This window comes from Danio rerio, chromosome 11, assembly GCF_049306965.1.
Source record: "Danio rerio strain Tuebingen ecotype United States chromosome 11, GRCz12tu, whole genome shotgun sequence".
In the NCBI taxonomy this organism is placed as follows: Eukaryota; Metazoa; Chordata; class Actinopteri; order Cypriniformes; family Danionidae; genus Danio; species Danio rerio.
Window position 1 is genome coordinate 22,104,615 of NC_133186.1, and position 16,585 is coordinate 22,121,199.

Below are 16,585 nucleotides of genomic sequence, written 5' to 3' on the forward strand. Positions count from 1 at the left end.
CCTTACATTTGCAGAATTGTAATGTTGAAATAATTAAAGTATTTATTATTATTATTATTATTATTATTATTATTACTTTGCGTTCTAACCATATGTTAAATTGTGTTTTTAAAAGATGCTGAAAGAAAGCTATTGTTTTAGTAAATTGGGTCTATTTACTTTATGTGGTGCAGTCAGTTGATTGCTACCAATCAATACCTATTTACACTTTTTACACTGATGCCATTGAATTTTTGTTGCACTTTTTACCCTTTTAAGGTATTTTTTTATTGTCCTTTTCAATTTAATATTCTAAAGAACCGTTATTCACTGTGTAGGATTTTTGTAGAATAAGTAGAGTTCTACGCTCTAAAACGGGTTCCCCAAGTCTCAATTGAAAGATCCATATCATTTATTCATTCATTTTTTCCCAGGCTTAGTCCCTTTATTAATCTGGGGTCGCCACAGCAAAATAAAACCACCAGCTTATCCAGCAAATGTTTTACACAGCGGATGACCCTTCCAGCTGCAACCCATTACTAGAAAACATCCATACACACTTGTTCACACACATACACAATATGGATAATTTAGTTTACCCAATTCACCTACAGCGCATGTTTTTGGACTTGTGGGGGAAACCGGAGCACCCGGAGGAAACCCATGCTAACACAGGGAGAAATTGCAAACTCCACACAGACATGCCAACTGACACAGCCGAGGCTTGAACCAGTGACCTTCTTGCTACCCACTGTGCCACCTAAATTTAAAATGAATCAGGTCCAGATAAATGGATTATAACAAACCTTGTTCTAATAAACAAGGACATAAATCAGTCATTAAAAAGTGCCTTTAGCAATAAATGAAGTATATTAATAACAAGTGCAAAAGTGTCAGATTTACAAGTGACACTTTTTTGTTTTTATAAAGTAAACACAACTGGAGGTAGGCCAAAAGCAACATGGTGCAAAATACAGAGCAGTCTAATGAGAGCAATACCTCGGTCTGTGTTCCATCAGCTGACTATTATTTATTTCATAATACCATTCAACTATCTGGCAACACTCTAGTGTAGGTCAATTCATGTTATTATCAAACCATTAACTTGAGCTGCTTAATAAATCATTAATTAGCTGTTTATTATTAGTAAGGTAGAAGTTTGGTTTATTTTTTGGGTATAAATAGGGATGTAAAATAAGATCATACTTTATAACTACTAACAAACAGTTTTGTTGTGAATTTCTGCATACCTCTCTATAGGATCATCTTTTAAAATGATATTCTCTTCATTAAATTTTAATTTGTTTTATCTGCAAATTGACATCCTTCAAATGTTTACTGTGGTAAAGAGTGTTACCTGATTAAGGCAAACCCCATACGATACGTCATGACAACTGCATCACATGGGAAAACTTTAAACACCACCCTCTGTTTGATTTCAGACCACCATCCCCCCCCCCCCCCCCCCCCCCCCCCCCCCCCAAAAAAAAAAATAAAAATAAAACATTAAATAAGTAACAAGATTAACAAGAGTCAAGTTTAACATGCATTTATCAAAGCAGTAAATCCAAAAGTGTAATCTCTTACAAATAGTGCACTCTTACAAATAGTGCAGAATAGAGGTGGGTCTGCATTGAATTCTCTCGCAACTTTTAGAATGATGGAATATCTCATCCAGATTTTGGGTAAAATATCGAAAAAACTCAGCCAATGTTGTGTGAGTGTATAGAATTCAGTGTTTCACATTACAAACATCGACAACACTAAAGAACCTTTTATGTTTAAGCATTACATGTTGTAATATTTAAACACTCTTAAACTCTAACACATCTCTCTCTTCTCTCTCTCTTGTCATCATCTGCAGAAGCCTGGGATGGACGTGGCTGACAGCTATGTGACGTTCGTTCGCCACTCTCAGGATGTCTTGCGGGATAAGGTCAATGAGGAGATGTATATAGAAAGGTTATTTGATGTAAGTACTGGCTGTCTTCTCCCTCTCTGAAGGGGGGAGGCCCTCCAAAATGTGACATAAAAGCTAGTTAGGAGGGATAAGTCACATTTTGAGACCCTCTTCTCTGTCTTTTTCTCTGTTGATCTTTTACTCTTTCTGTCTTGCACTGCTTCTCTGCTTCTCTTAATCTTTCCTCTCTGGTTTGCGGTGCTGTGTTTGTTCTGGCTGAAATATTCTCTTTGCTCTGCTCGTTATTTCTAGTGCAAAACTCAGGAGGATTATCTTAAGATGTGTTTTCACACAAAGGGACATGCAGATGTGAGATTAAGCACTTCGAGCCACCTACAAACCAAATCAAAGACAGAAACTAAAAAAAGAATGAAAAAAAAGATATATAGGAGTAAATATGTTCTTTGATTAAAGTTTCTCATCATAGCTAGCAGTTTGATTAAGAAAACAGTAGAAAAGGAGGAGACAAAAGAAAAGGTTATGCTTTTATTTTATTTTGTTTAATATTGGTCACTGTTTTGTTTTTTGTTTTGTTTTGCTTTTTGTTTTATTTTGTTTGTTTACATAAAATATTTAATCACTATTTTGTTTTGTTTGTTTTGTTTCTATAAAATATTTAATCACCATTTTGTTTGGTTTGTTTTGTTTTCTTTCTATGAAATATTTAATCACTATTTTGTTTTGTTTTTATAAAATATTTAATCACCATTTTTTGTTTTTGTTTCATAAAAACATTTAATCACCATTTTGTTTTTTTGTTTTTGTTTCTATAACATATTCAATCATATTTTTTGTTTTGTTTTTATAAAAATATTTAATCAATATTTTGTTTTAATGAAATATTTAATCACTATTTTGTTTTGTTTTTATGAAATATTTAATCACTATTTTGTTTTGTTTTTATGAAATATTTTAATCACTATTTTGTTTTGATTAGATAAAAATATTTAATCACTATTTTGTTTTAAATTGATGAAATATTTAATCACTATTTTGTTTTAATTTGGTGAAATATTTAATCACTATTTTGTTTTGATTTGATAAAAATATTTAATCACTATTTTGTTTTGGTTTGATGAAATATATCAATAGTACACTCTCAGAAATAAAGGTCAGAGAGCTATTACTAGGGTGGTACCTTTTGAAAAGGTACACACTTGTACTTAAATGGTCTATATTGGTACCTCAGAAGTATATATTAGTACCTAAAACATTTAAGAGGTACACTTTTGTACATTTTATTGGTTCTACATGTTATGTAAACACTCTTTTTAGGTTTATATTGCACATCAATATTTTTATGAAATATTTAATCACTATTTTGTTTTATTTCATTTTGTTTTTATGAAATATTTAATCACTGTTTTGTATGAAATATGTAATGTAACAAAAACACTTTTGTTCAGCAAGAATGCATTAGACTGATTGAAAATTAAATTAAAAGCATTTATACATATAATAAAAATACCCATTTCAAATAAAAGAAAATGTCGTAATTTAATTTAATTTAATTTAATTTAATTTATTAATTGTCTTAATATGTTACTACTCTTATTAATTATAGATTTTCCAGAAGTACCATTTCCATTTTTATTCATAATATACTTATATCTGCCTCATTTATGAGTATAGATTTTAATTCGTCATTTAATGACATTTTAAACATGAGAGATCTTGTTAATTCTGCTTTTTAATTTTGAAATAAACATAAGTATTATTATTATTTTATATTTGTCTTATACATATGTAACATATGTACACTACACTTAAAGAGAAATGTTTAGACAAACTTTTTTGTTATTGTTTATCAGTCTTGAAAAAAAAAAAAAGAGTAAATAATCGCACATGTCCTCTTAGGTATTCCATAAAAATAAATAAATAAATAAATAAACATACATATTGGATAACAACCAAAAATCAAACAATCAAAGTGTGAAGGATATATTGTTTTGTTCATTTTAGCTGATAGCCTGTCCGGGAATGAGGGGTGTTACAAGACAACTGCCCTATTTCCGGAGTAAATCTCCCATTAAGGAGATCCAAACAGAAAGAACTCTCCAAACCTCAGGCTTATTGTGATAGAGGCTTAAAGAAAAGGGAAGAATGAGGGAAAACACTGAGCAGTTGAATGAGAAACACTGAAGGGGAAGGGCACACAATGGAGAACACCGTCTTAAGGGATGGCCACGACCATCATGTTGGTTATAATCCTTTTGTCGTGTCTGTATAGACCAGTTTGTTAAGTGTGTGTTGTTGGAGAGGTATGTTTGCATTGTGTGGCTAAAGACTTGTGTTTATATTCAGAAAGAAAGCCAGAACAGAAGCTTCGATTTAGGATCAGCTTTCCTGTTCTGTTCGCTCAACATTGCGAACTCAGGACAAAATGATCTGGAAACCGCGCTCCAGTTCTGAAACGCTTTGTGAATATGGCTCCCTGTGTCTTATGTGAATGATTTAAGTAAGAATCCTGATCATGGTTCATTGTTTGCATTCATTTCACCAATGATCAGTAGTCTTACTATAAATATATATTTTTAAAGATTGTCCAATGAAATGGCTGCTTGAATCTGTTGCTCTATGCTCTTTTGTGCTGTTTTCTTCAGTGGTGGACAGTAACATGGTATTTTTAACTCACTACTGTGCTTAGAAATTATTAAGTACTTGAGTATTGTATTCAGTATTGATTATTGTGATTCTAAAAGACAATATTGTAGTTTTTAGCCACATTTGATTGGTAAACTGACCAAACTTGTCAGTTAACCAGTTATTAAGTGCACAAATTGCAGTGAACAGTTTTTTTTTTTAATTTGACTTATTCAGTTGCTTCTGTTCTTGAGTAAACAACTCACTGATTCAAATTATCCATTTAGAGTGAGTCTCAAGTTAACAATTCACTGATTCAAATGATCAATTCCGAACAAGTCTGCAGTTAGCGACTCAAATGATTCAAATGATCCTCCCAAATAGAGTTTGCAGTTAACCATTCACTTAATTTATAAACTGATTCAAACTGAGTCTGAAATGGGAGACCATTTCTATTGGCACATCATGATTTTGCCAAGTACAATGTGATTCTGGATTAACATCTAAAGTATGTTGATCCTGAAACATCATTTTTGTTCAAAAATGTAATCCATACATATTCCCTAACCCTAAACCTAACCATAACTCTAAATCATTCCTGAAATCTGAGGGGAATAACAGTTGGATAAAAAAATGTAGACGTGCATAAACCTAATCGTTAGCCTGAACTTAACATAAACAGGTAAATGTACACTGTAAAATGTTTCACTTGGTTAAAGTTCACCTGCTGCCTTGAAAATGTGAGTCAACTCAACTTAGAGAGATTCTTTGTTTCAATTTAAGAGGTTGAGTTTCACAATATATTTAACTAAAACTCAAGATCTTAAGTTGAAACGAATCTCTCTAAGTTTAGTTGACTCACATGTTCAAGGTAGCTGGTGAACTTGAGTTTGTAAGTTTAACCAATGTGAAACTTTTTACAGTGTATCCTTTAATTCTGATTGGTTGATAGGAATGTTGTTCCAGAATCAACATAGATGTTAATCCAGGAACATGTACTGGGTGAAATCAGGTTGAGATGTCTGTTGATAGTGAACGTGCTTATTATAATTAATTATTGCAGAATTTTTTTATTTATTATTATAATAAAACTAAAATCTAAAATATCTAAAATCTAAGCACATTAATGAAATCTTACAAGTAGGTCTTATTTAAACTTAATGTTATAATTACACAAAACAATGCCACTGTTGTGGCACATAATAAATTTACATTTTGTATTATGCCACTATGACTTACTTTTATATTGTATAATTATAATGGCCTGTTTTCACTCAGAACGCTTTTAAGGCCATTTCCATTGTCAAAAGGTACCAAAAAGCGAACCGTATATCAAGGGTACCTAGCAGACAAAATGGTACCAAAAGGCGGAGCTAGATGTGCAGCTGAATGCTATTGGTTTACAGAGATGCATCACTAGCGTGTACACAAGCCAGGAGAATGAAAACAAAGGAAGCGTCATTATTAAACACACAGTTGGGACATTACACCGTATTACTATATGCATATAATAACAAGCCATGGTCGAGCCGAGCTTAAACAAACCTTGTCATCACAAGAACAAAATCTGCCATCTCCTGTTGTTGTTTACAAGGCTGTTAAAAAGTGTGAGCGGTTTCACTTTCTCCAGAGAGCTTGTGATTACTCATCGCACTTACATTTGAAATAATTAATTTCTTGAGCGGATGATAATAACGTGCGCGTGATTATTAAAGTGCTTCTGACATCCGGTCCTTTCAGGAACGGACAAACACGAGTGTGAAGCATGAAAAAACAAAGGAGAAGCCGGAAAGAACAAAGGAGCAAACGATTATTTCAGCAACCTAAAACATGAACAAACTGTTGGTACCCTTTTGGCAGTGGAAATGCAAGCCTGATAAAGATGACCCATACCGACCCGTACCATACTGTACCGTACCACTCAGTGGAAACGGGCCATAATTGTCCGCACATATTTACACACATATTGTGTTTATTCAGTTTTAAAATATACTAAGCTATATGGTATATTTTGTTGTTTTCATTTATTTGCATTTATTTGGCAATATATTTATTAATTATTACATCTATGAATAAGAACATTTAACTTTTAATACAGAAGAACAAAAAAAAATCTGGTACTATTGTACTTTGACTTTATACTTTTATTAGAGGGATATTTCATTGAGTTATCTGTAGTTCTACTCAAGTTTTTGATTTGTGTACCTCGTCCACCACTGGTTTTACTTGAATTTTGCAATGCCTCTTGGTGAATGAAAATAATCTGTGTTCGCTTGGAATGAAATTGTTGCTTATTTTTCCAAATGCATTGTGCATTTGCTTTCATTTACTCAAATGCAAACAAGATGAAAAAAATCCCATCTGCCTTGTCTTTCCTACCCTCTCATTCCATTCTCCATTTTCCTTTCTGGTTTTTCCACCTCCTTTCCTTCTCTCTCTCTCTCTCCCTCTCTCTCTGCCTGATCCGAAATGAAACTTATCCTTCCTGTCAAGTTGTTTTTGTCACATTATGCCAAGTGGCGTTATTCAGAGTCAAATAATCTTCCTTTGTACATCTACTAGCATGGCCCGTGTCCTCAGAGACTCAGCTCCTACATGCACTTACACACATCCATCCGTGCACACAAGCAGCCAACCAGCCCTCCGTCAACCCCAGATGGGCACGCATGGCACACATCTCCCCTCTCCACCCGCTGAAGTGCTCGGGCCTCCGTAGGCAGTTGAAAAAGACAACATGTGTGCATGCATACACACATCCACGCTCGCTCCATCTCGCACACACTGGTCCTCACTGTTATGCTAAACAGCCATTGAAATAGCAGCGCTCTTTATCACAGGCTCCAGGCAACCTGCTCAAATGTTTTCTTGTTACTTTGTCATTTCACTTGTTAAAGATGTCATAACATCCTCCTCGATGAGTCATAACACCACGTGCTGTTGTTTTAAACCCGCTACATGCACCCTATTGAAAGAAAAAAACTGCACGCCATTATGAATAAAACGTCATAGAACAGATTATAGTTTCGACGGAACTAATTAAATGGGTTTAAAAGAACAGCAGCAACCCCTTTTTTTACTTTTATTCATACTCGATCCGTATTTGCTGATTTTAAAAAGGACATTTGATTCGAAGAAGTTTGCAGATATATAAAAACATTATGTACTAGGATATTATGACCATTATACAATAGTATGAAACAACCATTCATCCCTTAAAAAAATATTAATTTTAAGAAACTTTAACTTCTCTTGGACCTTTTCATTCTACGAAAGGAGCTTTAATTGATTCAAATCCTTTAAAGCTCTTCAAAGTAAATACACTCTTAATGAGAAGGTGACATGCAAAAGTTTTGCAGCCTAAACTACAGTATAATCTACTATAAAGAATAAAAACCTTAGATGCTCATGATGAGCTTTATTCAGTGTTAAACGTTACCAATATTAGTTTAAATACCCTTTTGCCTGTGGTTTATTTGCATACTGAAAGCTGAAGCAGATAGTTTACCTCATATCTTAAACACAAAATAACTAGCAAACGTAGTTTAAACATGAACGTTAGAAATGTGACTCACTACCAGCCAACAACATCAGTCACTCAGCATGTACCTTTAATAATGTTTATAAGGTTAATTATTTATTAATTTGGTTATAAACCTGTCCATTTTGTTGGGAGTGCAGTGCAGTAATTTTTTGGCAGTACCCAACATCCAACAATTCAGTCAATTCTCGAAGCGAGGATTTTTACCTCGACTTACATTTTTTCCTCATTTCAGAAACCATGTCACTTGAATATTTGTCACAATAAGGAAAAAAAGACAATCTAAACTCCAATGGGGTATAGGCACACAGACTTATAATTTCAGTCAGCCAGCCCCAGGGCTTTTGGTTAATTGTCATACCATACAAAATTGCCACGTTTAAGATCTGATTTCTATAAAAAAGCACATTTGATGCAAGGAAGTTTGCTAATATATATATATATATATATATATATATATATATATATATATATATATATATATATATATATATTTATATATATATATAAATGTTGTACTATGATATTTAATCATTCATTTTCTTTTTGGCCTAGTCCCTTTAATAATCAGGGGTCACCACAGCGGAATGAACCGCCAACATATCCAGCATATGTTTTATGCAGTGGATGCCCTTCCAGCCGCAACCCAACACTGGGAAACACCCAAACACTCTTGCACACACACACACACACACACACATACACTGCAGCCAATTTACTTTATTTAATTCACCTAAAGTGCATGTCTTTGGAATCAGGGGAAACCGGAGCACTCGGAGGAAACCCACGCAAACAGGGGGAGAACATGCAAACTCCACACAGAAATGCCAACTGACCCAGCTGGGGCTCAAACCAACGATCTCTTTGCTGTGAGGTGATTGTGCTCCCCACTGCGCCACCATGCTGCCTACTGTGATATTATGACTACTATGCAATAGTATAACCCAACCGATTTATGCCCCTTCTTACATTTTATCCTAATTTCAGAAGGCATATCACTTGAAAATTCATCAAAATAGGAAAAAATAATAATAATCTTTAATAGTCGATCTGTGTGCATATACAATAGTATAAACCAACCAATTTTATGCCCAGCCTTACATTTCATCCTAATTTTAGAAGGCATATCACTTGAAAATTCATCACAATAAGGAAAAAAGAATAATCTGAACTTCAATGTGGTATACGCACACAGACTTTTAATTTCAGTCAGCCAGGGCTTCCGGTTAACTGTCATCCCATACAAAATCGCCACATTTAAGATCTGATTTCTTAAAAAAAAAAGGTGAAAAAAAAAAAAAAACTGTGATCTTCACTGCCTAGCTAAAATACCATATAAAGAGGGTATCAGACCAAACAAGAAACAAGAAGCACTGCATTATATTATATTTTTCCATGCCATGTTTTTAAAATATGGAAATTAATTTTACCCCAATATTTTAAATAGAATTTCTGCGATAACCTGCTGCTAATGATGGTGCCTACATTTAAATGGTCTTTCGTCTCTTTTTACGCTTTAACAACCAAATGGATGCTTAAGTCTATTTAACTGATAATTTTTTAATTACATTATAACATTGATGCTTTAGAAGGAACCTTATGAAATTGAAAATAGTCACATATAGCTTTTGCCGGAAGATCATCATTGGCTGAAAAACACAAGCATTGCATACAGCCCATTTTATGCCGACTTTAAAGTCTGTATGAAACAGAAGTTGCGGAGACTTTTATTTCAGCATGCCGATGTACTTCAACTACAAAGGAATATTGAGTATGGGGTGGGGCTTTCAGTAAGAGGGGCGTGGTTAAGAATATTGTGGCGAAAGCCGTCGAATTGACAGAGAAGGAATCGCCACTCCAATCGCAGAAACAAATGGTCAGACTTTGATTTTTTTCTTCAGTGGATTAACTTACACAGATTAATTGTTTACCTAAAGAATAACTATATGTGCTATAGCATAATAAACATTGAAAATTTTCATTTGATATGGACTTCAAATGTCATGTCGCATCTGATACAGATTCTTTGTTAAGAAAAAAAATGTAAGACGTCATCACGGGAAGATTTGAGGAGCCCAAAATGCTACTCTATGGCATCATAGTGAAAAAAAAAACTACTTATGTTTTAAAAGTGATATTTTTATCAAATTATTTATTAGGGGGTTTGTAACTTTTTTTATCGGATAGAATAGAGGCAAGTTAAGAGAGAATTGTATCAGGAGCAGAAAAAAGGCAAGGATTGAAAAAGGACCTCGAGTTGGTAATTGGATTCAGGTCCCCATGAGCACCTCAATGCTGTGTATCAGATATATGTGTATATGCAACACAGGCTCATTCTGAAAACATAACCCTATATACGTTTCTGGAGATTACGAATTATGTAGCTAGAAGTACGTATGGCTGTATTTTTTCTTTAAAACGAACGCTACGGGGCGGTATGACACCGTTTCTTTTTGCATTTACCAGCTGACCGATTACCTCCGTATGGACGGCTTTCCTGCTGTTACTTGTTTGTCTAGTTAGCTCGCTATGTACATTGACCGACTTGAGGCACAGAGAGGAGTTGACCATGATGACGGGGTTTGAGTCCGGTGAAGACTGGTTCCAGAAAGAACGTGAGACAAAAACAGAAGCCAAAAAATAAAAATAAATAACAGGGTGAGAATGTGGTACAATCCAAAAACATGGTAAAAACAGACGAGGGCTTTTCTTTTTCTAAATTGCTTTTTAAAACTGTCGGGTAGGTTTAGGAAAGATATAGGCCATGTCAATTGGTGCTTTTGAAAATACTATTGGTTGGGTTTAGGGAAGGAGGAGGGTGGGTCAGTCGATCGATCGATCAGTCAGTCATTTATACAGTCAAACAGTCAGTCGACAGCGGCCTCTGTTGGATTTATGCAAGGACAGCAGGCGCGAATGGCACTTACAAAATAAATTTGAGTCCTAAAAAAGCATACACAGTGACCTCTGGTGGATTTGCAAAAACAAAAACTGCAAAATACATAGCTCCTGGGACGTATTTGGTGCACTCCAGAAATGTATATAGGGGTACGTTTTCAGAATGAGCCTGGGTTGAGTATATGTGTTATCCACATACTGTATCTAGCTCAGTGCTAAGTGTTATCCACTAGGCTATTAACACCAACTTTTAAAGTGATCAAGTTAGCCAGGGTGTGAAATTGGTTCATATTTGGTGGTTTAGACAGACTAATCATTGAGAGTTAAATAAGCTTTAATTAGTTCTGAAATGAGTTACTGCCAAATAAAAATGCAGTGTTTTATATGGAGCACCAGACACTACAAGAGTGTTTTCGTCATCATTTATTATGTGTTGTTGTTTTTAGTATTGGATTGTGCTTGAATGGGTCAGAAATGCTTTCACTTGTTATTTTGGCTCTGGTCGTCAGAATATTGTTGACGGCCTCCTCCCCTTTTACTCTTTCATTTTTCGATTGTTTTAGTAATCCGCTTTGAAATGATCTGTTAGGTGGGTGTTGTATAATTGCTTGGTGGATCTTGGCTGCTTGTCATATTGAAGTATATGTGGCCCACGCTAAGCTTGGGTTAATTGGGGCCAAGGATGCTGATTTCTCACAGACAGAGATGGCACACTGGCCAGAATAAGAAGATTATGCTTGCTGTTTGACGTATTCCAAATATGGCTGTTTTCATAATGCCATTTCATAATGCCACCATACGGGTGCAAGTATTAAAAATGAAAACAAAGAGAAATAAAGAAAACTTCAATCTTGTGATGTGAATAAGTCAAGGGAGGGTAAAATTATACTAGTAATTAGTAATAATTGTGAAGAGGCTTATTGATGATTATTTTATTAATTATTTATTATTGATTTATAAGATATGAATGTATAAAATGCAGTTTCAGTTTCTAAGAGTTTCAGTTTCTCATTTTGAATGTTCAATTAATACTAGGATTTCTAGTCAAATATATTTAGAAATAGTATCCCGTTTTTGGAAGAACAATTTATTAATTATTGCTTGTTGAGTTTATAAGATATATGGATGATGGAATTTTAAATGTTTTTGTCTGTTTGAAAATTTGTCAAGTAAGTATTAAGTAATTAATAGTAACTTTTTTAAATGGGTAGAAAAAAATATCAATTATTATATGTTGATTCGTAATTTATTTGAATTTTTTATATATATATTTCATTGTCAATTTGAAAACTATTTATTTTTATTTTTTTAACGAATTTTTTTATTGAGAAGGAAAAAAAAATATCGTCTGCATTTAAATATTAACACATTTTACTAGAGTTTTAAGAATGCCAGATTCCAGATAGAAGCTGCCTAAAAGTCCAATCATTCGTCTAGTGGAGGGATAAAGTTTAAGTTGAGTACAAAGCAACAGAAAAAGGGCTAGAAAGGGAGGAGGGAGAAAATTAATTTATTTCACTCCGCCAGGCTGCCAGTTCTTGAAAGAACAGCTGAGTAGAGCAGGATTAAGGCAGCTGTGCTTAACGTGAGGGCTCATCTGTTAGATTGGGGCGGAGCGCAGAGATCATTGATTAAAAAAGCCATCTCCAAATCCAGCGCTCCACTGATACCACAGTCCTACCCCGGCTCTCCAGCGTATGTATGCGTGTCTGAGTGCCGGCAGAGCGTTTTAGCTACACGGCAGATTACACACGTCAATTATACACTTAATCTGCTTCTGGAGGAGATTGCAGCCTTCCCTCATTGATTGATTTGAAGTATTCCCGTTGACCTTGGCAGTTATCAGATTGTCGAGATTGCACTTTATGGTGAACAATAATACGGTTTAATCGTACCACTGCTGGATACTGTGAAGAACAAGTAGGGGTTGGAGATGGGGTTAGTTTAGACTGAGCTGCCGCTGCATTTCACAGACCTGCAATACCACTTCACTGTCTGTGGACACTTAACCACTTTGCAGGTCAATTTGACTCAAGTGAACAGTATAATTAACTTTAACGCGCATATAATGATATGCTGTGCATTCTGTGGCCTATAAGAAACCATTTTAATAATAACTGAAGATTTATTTTATGACATTTTTGGATTTGATGTTTTTTAGTTTTGAATAGTTTTTTTGTATCGGGTGACATAGTGGCACAGTAGGTTTCCATGTGGAGTTTGCATGTTCCCCCTGCGTTTGCGTGGGTTTCCTCTGGGTGCTCCGGTTTCCCCCACAGTCCAAAGGCATGCGGTACAGGTGAATTGGGTAGGCTAAATTTTCCGTAGTGTATGAGTGTGTGTGTGATTGAGTGTGTGTGTGGATGTTTCCCAGGGAAGGGTTGCGGCTGGAAGGGCATCTGCAGTGTAAAAAACGTGCTGGATAAGTTGGTGGTTCATTCCGCTGTGGCGACCCCAAATTAATAAAGGGACTAAGCCAACAAAAAAATGAATGAATAAATGAGTTTTATGTATCAAGAAAACTTAAAAACTTAAATTCTCTAAAAAAAAAAAGGGAAGACACGCTTTCTTATGTTAATCTTAACATTTAACGCAATGTGTGCTTTGAAAATATCTTAATTATGAAATCCAGAAAAACAACAACCAAAAAATGTGTTTTTTATTTATGTATATTTAATTCAAGCCTCTGATTGCATTTAGATAACCTTGCGATATGGGAGGCGGATATACACTTATTGTTTTTCTCCCCAGTTAATCCTTTTATTTTAGAGGTAAACCCATTGAAAAAGGAGCTTTAGATGAATAATCTGAATGCGAGTAGGTCAGTATATAAAAAAAGACTAAAAGGAACCCAACAGGTCCTTTCACAGATACTGTTCAAAACATGTAAAAGAGGTTTGGCTCTTACAGAATGCTGGGCAGATGTGAGCGGTTCAGGTTTCTGATAATTACGGAGGTCGAGGTGCTTTCTCTGTTGCTTACTGTGAACCACGGCTAATTTAAATAAACCCGTAGGAACAACACTAACGACTAGAGATTTTAGCAAAGTAAACGTACAGCAGCAGAAGTGTATTCGAGCTCCTGGATCTATTAGCCGCCTATTGGCTCTCTCTCCGTCTCTCGCTCTCCCTGTGACATATAAGTGAGGTATGGTGGCATTTGTTTGATTAACTTGTCTGACAAAAGTGACATCTGCTAGTGGGTTCATGTATACGAGAGGCTCAGCGCGGGTCCGCCTTTGTACATCTGTCAGCACAGAGGAAGGGGAAAAGGGTGAAAAGAAACAAATTGGTCCCAAAAAGCAGCCCATTCACCTTCTGCGCTCCCCCCTCCGCCCCCCTCCCACCCCTTAGCCATTCAGGTGCACTGCGGGGCTCTCAAGTGCTCGCTGGTTTATTCCATTTCGTTCCCCCCATTGAAGCCGAACCCCACAAGTGTTATGCTCCTCATTCCTGCTCGGCTCAATCCTCCCCTAAGCGTTCCTTTGTGAGGAGAATGGCTCACTTTGCCCTGGGACCAAACTCTCTCTCTCTCCTGTTCCTTTTTTATCCCTCACCCCTTTTTCTTCATTGTGTGTTTACTCAATGACACGATCACAGACTGTAATTCCCGCCGTTTAGTTCATTTCGACGAGCCCCTTCTTTTGGAGCTTGTTTTTCTAAAGAAGGGCCCTGTTTGGACACTGGACAGGGTTTCAAACAGAAATGCGTTCTCTTTTCACAATTATATGTTTTGATTGAGAGATTCGCGCAAAAATTACAGCACATTCCATTTAGTGGGAATTGCTTCATTTGCACGCACACACAAGCATAAGACAACAACAACAACGTTATAAACACTTAAGTGTAGCAGAGCTTGCACAGAAACAGTAAGGGCTTGTTCCACTTAAGGATCCGTTGAGGCGTGCAAATCCCGAGCAGGGTTCTCTTTGTATCCGCAGCACAATCGTGAGCAGTTTGAAGCCCTTTTGCTTGCTGAGCCTGAAACTTTATTTTCAATCCCGCCATTCAGAAGCACCTATTTCTAGAGAGAAAGAGCGCTAACGCAGCAGTGCGTCGGAGGACTACGTTTAGGGTCGTGTATTTCCTACACAACGTTTTTTCTACAAGGCCGTGGGGTCCCGCAGCGGAGAGATAGTGAGCGCCGGGAGGCGTGGGGTCACCGGTGTGAGTTACCATGGTAATTGAGTTCAGTCATCAATGGACCTCCTCTCAGGAGGGATGAGGCGAACAATAACGGGCCGGTGGCGGCCGTGAACAGCAAGCAGGTAGGATTACCCTACGCTTTTGTCCTAAGTGCATAATGTCTTGTAGTCAGATTTAAAGACTCCTCAGCCCCTGGGGCCTCCCTCTCTGTCCCGGCAAGGTGCCCAATTCAGTCGCCTGGCCGGTGAGATGGACGAGTGCCCTACGACCCGCTGGCCTGAGAGAGATGGCTCTATTAAACACAAACAAAGACGCAAAGAGTACCAGGAGAAAGGTTGAATGTTCGATTTTCGTGTTTTTTGTTTGAGGTATTTTCTTGCTTTTTGATTCCCAGAGTGCGGAGAGGACAAGGGGGAGGCACCTCTCAGAGTCGCTTTCGTTCTGTTTTCATCTCCACCAGCCTGTCTCTTTGCATTAACATCAGCGCTAGCAACCATCATCATTCCATCCCTACTGCTAATTGCAGACACAGCTGGGTCCCAGCAGGAGCGCTTCTCAAACAGCCTAGGCCTCCGAGAGCAGGCCGAGCGGCGCACACACACATTTACAGAGCCACTACCACCAGCAAGGGCAGAAAGAGGCAGAGTCACAGGTTGCTTGTAATCCCCCCATTACCCCCCACCGAGCTCCCCGGCCCCTCCTCGGCATTCCTGCTTTTGTAAGAGTGTGTTTTTTTCTAATCCGAGCTCGGCCCTTACCAGCTCTTTCCTCACATAGGAGCCCCTAGCCTTCAGGTGCTTCAGGATTCGATAAAAGCGAGTCGTGAGTGTGTGTGTGTGTGTGTGTGTGTGTGTGTCTGCGACGGGGGTGGATGGATGTGCAACCTTACACTGAATTCTGTTTGTTGCCCCCCTGCTAGGCGCTATGGCTTCCTGTAACATGTCAAAGACTAGAGTGTGAACGCAAGCTTAGGAGCGCGGCTTGTGCATGTGCATGGTGTGGCAGGGGGCAGGAGGTCGCTCAGCCTTTCAGCACTCCCCACTAGAGGTGTGGGGGCCCTGCAGATGTTCATGTGTGTTGTATCGGTAACCATAACGTACGCGTCCAACACACACACACGCATACACGCAGTCCTCACGCGTTCCAATATCAGATGGAACTCGTTAGATGATCACAGATTTTTTTTCTCTCCCATATCCGCTTCTTTCATTATGCATGCAGAGTTATGATACTCCTGTTTTGGCTAGCAGCTATTGCCAGCTTCCCGCTGCTCAATATCCAAAAAGTGCCACAGTACATAATACGCTCTCAGAGAGTCTTCTGTTTCTCTGCTGACAGCAGAACAATGTCCCACTGCCAGCACTGTTCATTTCACAACCAAGACCACAGAGGACATGGTCCTATTGGACGAGTCCCTCATGAGTTTCAAAATATCGATGTATTGGAAAGTACTTATGTGTTGGACTAATGTGTTGTTTCATT

At 37.0% G+C, this 16,585-nt stretch overlaps 2 protein-coding genes across 30 annotated transcripts in view; one reads left to right on the forward strand and one right to left on the reverse strand.

The window, feature by feature from the left end:
- cadpsa (Ca2+-dependent activator protein for secretion a) overlaps positions 1 to 16,585 on the forward strand; it is a 252,412-nt gene that overhangs the window by 225,341 nt on the left and 10,486 nt on the right. For 25 of the 26 annotated variants that reach the window (XM_073916631.1, XM_068224318.2, XM_068224327.2 and 22 more), the window contains one exon: positions 1,844 to 1,951. In XM_073916631.1, the coding sequence (XP_073772732.1) occupies positions 1,844 to 1,951 (108 nt within the window). Of the gene's footprint in view, positions 1 to 1,843; positions 1,982 to 16,585 lie in introns of those variants that run through there. The other variant, XM_073916647.1, reaches the window with a different exon arrangement.
- The window catches only part of si:dkey-274m17.3, an 80,234-nt gene that overhangs the window by 24,263 nt on the left and 39,386 nt on the right, over positions 1 to 16,585 (reverse strand). Inside the window, exon 6 of one of the 4 annotated variants that reach the window (XM_073916665.1) lies at positions 985 to 2,187. The exons of 1 other annotated variant lie outside the window; for it this stretch is intronic. The gene's annotated coding sequence lies outside the window, so the exon portion shown is untranslated. Of the gene's footprint in view, positions 1 to 984; positions 2,298 to 16,585 lie in introns of those variants that run through there. 2 more of the 4 variants (XM_073916666.1, XM_073916668.1) reach the window with 2 other exon arrangements.